The 9649-nt window shown below is 38.3% G+C and overlaps 1 protein-coding gene across 3 annotated transcripts in view; it reads left to right on the top strand.

Moving 5' to 3' along the window:
- The first annotated feature begins 308 nt into the window (after window positions 1–308).
- Window positions 309–9649, top strand: part of LOC143323676 (kinase suppressor of Ras 1-like) — a 50111-nt gene continuing 40770 nt past the window's right edge. For all 3 annotated transcript variants that reach the window (XR_013077410.1, XM_076735672.1, XM_076735671.1), the window contains exon 1: window positions 309–525. Coding sequence is in view for 2 of the 3 variants with exons in the window: in XM_076735672.1 (XP_076591787.1) it covers window positions 370–525 (156 nt within the window). In the remaining variant the exon portion in view is untranslated. The remainder of the gene's footprint in view (window positions 526–9649) is intronic.

Raw genomic sequence — 9649 nt, 5'->3', positions numbered from 1 at the left:
AATTCCCTGTGCAATGCCTATTCTGTTTTAGCTACAATTCTGTATTTCCATTTCTTTTTAGCGTGTATGTCTTTGACTGTATTTGCATCTCTGTGTAAAAGCTCTTGTTTTTAAATGTGCTCTATGAATCATTTGATCCCATCCTCAATGTTCAAGTCTTGGTTTAATTTGGAGGTTTCATTTGAAGGAAGTGGTTTTAAACTTCTGCTGCCTTGTTCTTATTTCGGTTAACTTTAAGAAGGACACTTGAGTCTTCACGGAAACACAAACACGGAAACTTGTTTGAAAGTGTGTGTGTGTGTTTCAGAGGAGGCGCCAGAGACGTCTTCAGGTCGCAGTTTGTGACAGAAGACGCGCTGATGTGGAGAAATGGAGCGGACAGAGAGGGCCGCAGCTGACGAGGCTCCGCATCAGCATCAGTTCATCCAGACCCTGGTGGACTTCGCCATCTCCACCCTGCAGGCTCCCAGGACCAGATGCGCCGCATCCGACGACCTCGCCCATCGGGAGAGACGCACGTCAGAGGTACGGCAGAGGACAGGCGCTCTGTGGGCTCCAGCCCAGCCTCCAACAACTCTGTAACGTCGCTTTTGTGTGTGGAAAATGTGCCAGCTTCATGCCTGTCAGAGCGACACCTGACAAATAATACTAACTAATAAGTGCATCGTGACTTGATGAAGAACGCTGCAAAGGTTTTCTGTTCATGGTCACGTTTAGTATTATTTAGATGTTTTGGTCGCCATTACGACACAAGTGACAAGTTCGGCTGCAGATCATTGCAGTATGTGGTGGGAGTGATCTTTCCAACGTGTGTGTGTGTGTGTGTGTGTGTGAGGGAGAGAGCGAGAGAGAGAGAGAGAGAGAGAGAGAGAGAGAGAGAGAGGTGGTGGTGGTGGTGGTGGTGGCTGACCTTAAATCTCTCAAAACAAGGCCAGACTTTGGTGAACTGGGCCTTTGTGTGAAGAGCCTTGCTGCCACTTGGTCCCAGTGACTATTCGCAGTATTGCAACAAAAAATCCTGTGGCCCATTTTGGAGTCTGATACCTGGTTCTTGTAATACACCCATGTGTCCATTGTATCAACAAGTTGCAACTACAGAATAATTGCCTGGCCAGTTTCTTAAAAGGTATTATTAATAACAATGAGAATAATAATGAAAAGAAGTTTTATTTGTACCGTACCTTTCATACAAGAATGCAGCTTAAAGTGCTTTAGAACAAAGAAATCACATGCACCAAGTCCAGTGATAGAAAATTGATGTAAAGTAAGATGGAGAAAAAAACCCACTCACTCGATAATAATAGGAAAAATAAGATAGAATTAAGATGAGAATGCATATCATAACATGGAAAATTAAAAGATGAATAATAAAATAATGTTGATAAAATGAGAATAGAGTGCAAAAATATCAAGTAAAATACAACATTTTACAGTGCAGCCGTAAGTGCAAGACAAAGCACAAAAGTTTCAGGCCTGTATCAGGAAAGTCAGAGCGAGTTAAAGGCTCAAGTGAAGAGATACATTTTGTTTCTGTAGGTTGTGTGTTCCATAGCTTTGGGACATAATGGACAAAGGCTGTAATCCTATTTTCTTTCTACTGTTGCTGGAAAACTCCAATAAACAAGCAGCAGATTGCAGTGATCGCAGTGTATTGTCAAATTTGTATGTGACATATATCTCAAAACATAGTGTAACAGTAGCACAAGTAGAACCACTAAGTCAGTAAATGTACTCGTTAATGTCATTTACACTGCATTAAAAGTTATCTCACATGAGCTGAAGTCACATTATTGCTTATGAATTCACCTTTTCATTAGTAAGGAAGAACGTATTATGTGCTCTTTTTTAAAAAAAAAAAACAACTTTATTTTTATTTACATATATATTTACAAATGAACAAAGCAGACAGATCAGGGAATAACAGACAGGGTCATCACAGGCCAAGTGAAATGCCTGATATCATTAAAAACAGGGACTGGAAAGAAATCAGGGTTACATTACCTTGTCCAGATCTATGAGTTCCTTATGTCGTTGACTGTCTTCTGAAAAGATAGAGGTCTTTATAATCCAGGACTTTTTATTTATACAATGCCAAAGATTTGCTTTTTTAGGAAGAATTCTTCCAGTAAATTATTACTTAAAGTCAATTCTATTGGCCTCATTAAAGAAGGAAATAAAAATATTCTTATATAAAAACCAACAAGGAAACAGTAGTAGGGAAAGAGAACAAGTCATAACATCATTTCAAATTCAAATAGGATTTCTAATTTTTCCAATATTTTTCACATTTTTTGGTTTTGTGTCTAGGAGAGAAGGTCAGTCGTTACATAGCATAGACAGTGTTTGCTCTAGGATTTTTTTCAGCAGTGGGGGCAGGCTCTCCGGGGAGCCGTGGCGGCGTAAACAAACGACACTTGACTGCAGATTTTTCTTTTACAACCTATTTATTGAATGGCCAGTTGAAAATTGCTTTTTAAAGGCTGAATGTAAAAATAAGAAATAAATAAAACAATAAAATTAAATAAATAAACATAAAAACAATAAATAATAATTTCTTGATGGGGCTGTAGAATCAGTGGCAAAGTTTGCACCCAGGCTCAGAACAATTCATTTTTCTGGGTTTTTTATAGAAGAGCTCTAAGGCTCAGAGGCTGCACCATCACTTTGCTCTCCTGCTCCTTCCTTCCTGCTCCTCCTCCTCGGCTCTCCCCCTGCTGTACTCTGCTCTCCTTCACTTTGTTCCACTGCTCCTCCCTGTCTAATGTTACTTGTCTTATTCGATTACATAAAACATTAACGTTAGATAATTTACACTCACATCACATCTGATTACAAGTGTGGACACAATTTTTTACCTAACCATCATCATTTATGAGTCAGTAAAAGGCTAATGATACCTGACTAGCGTCATCTTCATCAGCTGTCTTTCTCTTTTTAGAGAAATATTTGAACAAGCTCATCTGAAAATGCAGTCAGTAGTTACATCATGGCGTGTAGATATTAGCTTAATGCTATCAATTAGTTTACTCACATTAGCGACACTGAGTTGCCTTTGAGCCCAATTAACTTAAGCTACCGATATGTTACATAACGTTAGCTGGCCATCAATATTTTGCGAATGTCTATTTAACTTGTAAAATCTATTATGAGTTAAGTCTACCTTTTCTCCGGTAAGTCGCTGCCCTACTTTCCAAGACGACACTCCTCTGACTCTCTGACCTGGTGCCAGGGTGCCCGCGCTCTCGCGAGTAATTAACATCGGAGTCTGCTGTGAAGCTGGAGACATGCGGCGGTGGTGTATTTGCAACAAAGACCAAAAAAAAAAGAAATTTGAAAGAGCGGCAGCTAGGATTTAGGAATGGCGGCCCGCCACTCCTAAATGAATGTAGAGGAAACACTGATAGATTTCCTGAACTATTTCTATCCATTCGAAGATTGTTGGAGGCTCTTTATTCAGCCATTTCCTGGTTATTACTTTTTTTACGACCTGCCGTTTGTATTTGTAATAAATGTCTGTTCTGCTTTTTCAGCACTGAAGCTGCTGCTCTGCTACATGCTGCACCACTACACTTCCTGTACATGGTGTGATTGAGCAGTCTTTGTTAAATACCTACACATGTCTGAGATTGTTTGAAAATGGAAAATGTATATTTTCAAAACAACTGGTGTAATATGTATGGCTGTTACATGCTACATTTAATTACCACTGAGCTTTATCCGTCTACCAGATGGTAACCTCCTACATACATACAATGAATACCTTGGTTGCCGGTTAACAACAAAAGGATGCAGGCCTCACCTTAACCACAATGAACTTGACTGGCTCACTCCACCCATTACCAGCAGTGTCATCCACTGACCTGCATGATGTGGCCAGCCCTGCTCAGGGGCACATAGATGCAGACAGAAACAAACAAAAATGCTTCATTGTCCATCACTGTCTGTTCAAAAAGTTGCTCTCTGTATATCTCTGCAGCACACCGCTCTGAAGCATCCATGTCTCCACTCTCACGCTGTCACCTCTAGTGTCTTCCCTCTTGCAATAGTATACTAACTATTGATTTATTAAACTTTTAATGGTTATGTTCAGGCACTCAGGACTTGGTTAAGTGTAGACAGTGATCTTGATCCAAAATCACTATCTTTTCCCTAACCTTAAACCAAAGTGTTTTTGTTGCATAAACCTAACCACAGACATGATTCTGGATGTGAGCAGCGGACTCTAGCATCATAGTCATGCATTTTATACGCCCATCATGTAGATAATTGTGAAGCTTCATTCACAAAAAAACCTTGCCTCTGAATATAATCCAGGCAGTGATTATGTTTGTCACCAGCAAGTAATTGGGAAAACATTGTAGTAAAATATAAATGTAATTGCTAGTGTACAGGGTTGGGCAGACTCATATTATCTTAGAGCCAAGCTTTTGAGAATGGCAACCAATTGGCAATAACTGAAGCCCCGACAGCCTGTGACAATGAACAAATAGACTTGTCATATATGTCATGATAATTTGTCGTCAGTAAATTGCTCGGCAGTAAGGTGCACTTTTCAAATGTCCACACATTGCTCAAACCCTTGTATAGCTGACAGTCGGGTTGTTCAGTTGTTTTTCCAACAGTCAGTATCAGGTCTTGCAGCAATGTTTTCGTCTACATCACAGATCTGTCAAGTGAGCGATTTTTGTTTTTAGCTGATTTTCTATCTGATATTGGTCTTCACATGTGGTGTAGCTAAGAAGTGGATATTGCTGTGCTGGGAGGAGCACAGAGCCCTTGTTGTATACATATCTGTGACAGGAGCCTAAATTTAGCTGTGGTTCCCTCCCACAAATTCTGAGCATATCCTGTTTGGAAAAAAAAATCGAATGACGTGAATGACTGTGGGAGGAGAAGACAAATATGTTGCTGTACAAGGGCTCATGTTACAGATGGAAAAGTGAAGGAGGTGTGTGCAATTGATGATGCACTAACTGTGGTTCCTAGATTTGAATGTTCTTTGAATGTCCATTTTTATGAATTCAGGTTGTCATACTCTAGCAGTAATTGAAACCCACAAACAATGTTAATGTCAAATGATGAAGACAGAATTTGGAAAAAAAAAAAAAAACACAAAAAAAACTGCAGGACATTAAGACAATAGTTCCACTTAACATTTTTGACATCTATCAAGAAAATATATCAGAGACTTTGTAGATGTTTTTTTGTTTTAAATTTAAAAAAATCCAGGCGGTCATTTGTTTCATTGTTAACAAAAACAAATTGTGCTACTTTAAGAAGAATACTCTAACCTTAACCCAAATTAAGCTCAAACTTGATAAATAGCGTCGTGGTAATTTTGTGTTATGTGACAAAAATAGAAATTTGTTGTATTACTGTAAAACATTTGTCACTGAATGTCGCATATGCAGGCCTTGAGTTATTTTCAGGGTAAGTAGACTTTGGCCTTTGATAAATAGAAATTTGTCATGGCCAAAACCATCACTGAAGAGACGAAAAACAGTGGCAGACGAAAATCTCAAACCTTATAAGACTGATAAGACTGTAAATTAAATTAAGACAGCAAAATTAAGTGAATAAGATAAAAAAGAAATTGGAATAAAAACCATGTAAATAAAACATATATCAAACATTTCCACAAAAAGAAAAGTTTTAAGAAGAAATTTAAAAGATGCCAGAGACTTAGTGTGTCTGAGGGCTCTTAAAGCAAACACTGGATCACAAACCGTGACCTGGGAGTAACCAACAGGGCTCCGTCTGTGGATTTTAATGGTGGAGAGGGCACATACCGGGTCAACAGATCAGAAATGTGCTTAGGAGCAAGGATGTTTAAGGCCTCAAAAGTAAAGAATACAATTGTAAAATCAATTTGAAATCTGACAGGGTGGCAATATAGGGAGACAAGCACAGGGGTGATGTGATCATACCTCTTTGTTCCAGCAAGGAGTTGACAGCAGCATTTTGTACCAACTGGTAAGGGTGGAGGGAGCCCTGGCTGATACCCAAATAATGTACAATGCAGTAATCAAGCCAAGAATACATAATAATAATAATCAGCAATTCATAAAAATGACCTAATATTAGAGATCAACTTGAGCTGGAAGAAACATACAGAACAGCACTATTGACTTGATCATCAAAACAGAGCTTAGCATCAAATATAAACCTGGATTTGTAGCAGCTTGCGTAATATTGTTTGAAAGACAACTGAGATTAACACCACAAGAGCTGATGGACTTACAGAATGACTTCAGACATTGTCATCTGAAACATTATAGAAGATTAGTCCCATAAAAGTCTTAAATCTTTAAAGTGGAAAAGTTAAAAATATGGGGACTTTCAAAAGTTGAATTTGTGGAGACAGGATGAAAATGTCATCAGTGACAGTAAAAATAGTTTCAGCCTTCATAAACTTGCAGGCAGTTTAAAACAAGCTCTTACATTTTCTTCACACTTATTTTAACAGCATGCTCTACAGTTTAACAGCAGACTTCTGGTGTGGACCACCAGTCAGGGGGATTTCCGCAAACTGAAACTGTGTCTCATTTCTCACTATTGCTATACATACATACACTACTATCGTGTTACACTGAAGAATGAAGAGAAACCAAATTGAAATTCAGTTTTATTATGAGACTATGTCTTCTTTGTTGTCAACCTAAAAAATATATATATATATTTTAGCATTTTCTGTGGCTACACATTTCATATCCCTTGGTGATATTTTGCGTCTAACTTATTGTAACATAGACAACATGTGCTATAGATCCAGTAAGTTGTAATAATGCCCTTGCAAAATAGCAAACAAAACGAACTAAACAAACTTGTTACAAGATAACAGAAAGAGAAAATAGTAATGTAAAGTATATAAAAATGTTCAAACAACAAATAGGATTTTTTATTGCTTATTGACAGGAAGATTTATAAAAAGAGCAAACCCAGAAAAAGGTGGCAGTATGACAGTAGAGAGAAATCACATTGGAGGACACTGAGGGAGCTTCCAGTCGCTGCTCTAGTGTTTCTGCCACAAGGTGGCCACAGTGCAATTATAGTGAAGCACTACAGTGCATGTTCTCTGTTGTAAAGCAAGTTTAGCTGCATTTTTTGTATTAAAGGTGCTAGACAATTAAGTTTATTACTACTATGTTTCTCATTTTTAGACAATGACAAATATTTGATACAGATTCCAGTTTTATTCTCTGAGCAACATCAGAAACAAAACAGCAAATGCTGATAAAATTAACATCTATTAGCAACAAATATAAAACTTGAGTGCAGATACAGTTACTCACAATTATGATCGCTTCTAAATAGTTGTCTTTTTTGACCAATGATTTTTTGACAAATTGCATTGTTTACATAAAGTTTTGTCATCACTTTCATACATATATATGTATCTTCAGCCACACAGGCAGCGGTGCTGAACAAATATTCATACAGCATTTATAATATCTATATATATATATATATCTATATGTGTGTGTGTGTGTGTGTGTGTGTGTGTGTGTGCTTTCCTGATGGCAATAAAACAGACACCGTTGCTGTTTTCAGATACCCCAAGCAAGCACAGTGGCATGAAGAGGTCAAAATAAAAATATAGAAATATATATATAAAAACGATGTATATGTACATTTGTACAGATTATAAAATGTAGTAAATGCAAAAGAATCCTACTGCCATAAAAAAGTACTGTTGCTAGTAGTCTGAGAAAAAGTGCTGACATGACATGTATTTTATTGCACCTGAGAAATACTGTTGCACCTGAGAAAAAACAGTATTTCACTTGGGAAATACTATGTATATGTATATGCACAATATACACAGTTTATAAAAATACAGTTGCCAATATGGATAAGAAATAGTGTTATTGCACAGTTGAGAAAATATATAACTTAGAAATTTAGAAATTGCGCCCGGTGAAATGGATAAATTTGAGCAGATATTAGCATTAGAGCATATTAGCCTTGAACACTAGTGCAAATTAAAACTAGGTTTATGATGTATGATTGAGAAAGACAGCTTCAACACAGTGCTACGTTACATGATGCTGGAGTTAAACAATCTACTTGACAGCTGTTTGGATGAAGGACCTGCAGTAGCATTCTTTCTCACAGACTGGATGCAGCAGTCTGTTACTGAAGGAGCTGCTTAAGTCCCCCACCGTCTCATGCAGGGGGTGGGACAGGTTGTCCATAATCAATGTCAGCTTGGCTAACATGCTCCTCTCACCCACTTCCTCAGTGGTGTCCAGAGGGCAGTCCAGGACAGAGCCAGCTCTCCTGACCAGTTTGTTAAGTCTTTTTCTGTGTCTGTCAGAGCTTCCACAGCCCCAGCAGACCACTGTGTAGAAAACTGCAGATGCCACCAGAGTCAGAAAAAGTTTTCAAGTGTCCTACTTACTCCAAAGGACCTCAGTCTTCTTAGCAGGTGGAGACGACTTTGGCCCCTCCTGTACAGAGCATCTGTGTTATTTGTCCAGTCCAATTTGTTGTTGAGGTATAACACAAGCAAGTTGGTCCCCAAAACAATGCAACTCCATAAAAAAGCCATAGTTAAATATTTGGCTCTCTTTGTCCTCATTCTTGTTATTACCTTGTCATGAACAAAAGGTTAACATTCTCTCTGCATCTGGTGTCTACATTGAGACCAAGACACATCACACTGTTTATTATTATTATTATTATTATTATTATTATTATTATTATTATTATTATTCAACAGGGGCCAGCAGTGTGGTGACCGAATGTCAATGTCATTGGTCAAAATGGCAGATATCACTAATACCACATTAGATGAGCTGTAGCTAATTAACATCCATTCAGTAATATTCAACAGGGACCAAGAGCGTAGTGAAATGACCGGCTGATCACCACGTCAATTAAAGAATGCTCCAGTTAAACTTGATTCATATTATCATAATCAGATAATCTTGATTTGTAGTTATTTTAGCCTTTAGTTACTTGCAAATGTTGAAATGTAAACCTAATAAGATTTGAAAACAGATTTGATGGAATTTGGATTCAGTATGTGGAACTGATTTTGGATTGGAATTCAATAAAATGCTATCAAACGTCATCCTTACCTTACCTTGAAACTATCTGCATGGCTAGACACCACTAGTGGTGTTTTGTGAAGTCATCCAACCGTTTTTCTGCTTTAAAGTAATTTTCAGTCCTTTCAGTCCTGCACATTTCTGTGGAAAGGTAAAAATAGACTAATTTAGTCTCAACTCTTGTAGCTTGCAATCCCTGACATGTTTTGTCCAGACTTGTTCTGACAGAACCAGGGTACATTTCAGCTTTTGTTTTTTGGTCATCATAGAGACAGCTTGTTCAGCCATGACCAGTTTGAACATGGTCCAGATCTGTGGAGTGTTGCCATCTTAGGCCAGCTGCCGGCCATTTTTCTGCTGAGGGCTAAACACTAAAGGCCACTTATCTGTGTTTGGACCATGAAGTCAGAAGGCTAAGTAAAGTAACCCAGACAGTTTTCTCCCCAGCACTCCCACAGTGGGATCACCAGGTGGGGTATGTAATCCCTCCATCATGCTCTCAGTCTGCCCTGGAGTCTCCTAACAGTTGGGTGTGCTCTAAAAACCTCCACAATGTCCAGGAGGCATCCTGATCAGATTCTGAGCCCCAGCTGACT

This window comes from Chaetodon auriga, chromosome 7, assembly GCF_051107435.1.
Source record: "Chaetodon auriga isolate fChaAug3 chromosome 7, fChaAug3.hap1, whole genome shotgun sequence".
Lineage (NCBI taxonomy): Eukaryota > Metazoa > Chordata > Actinopteri > Chaetodontiformes > Chaetodontidae > Chaetodon > Chaetodon auriga.
The sequence above is the reverse complement of the archived record's forward strand: the minus strand, read 5'-3'. Positions and strand labels throughout refer to the sequence as shown.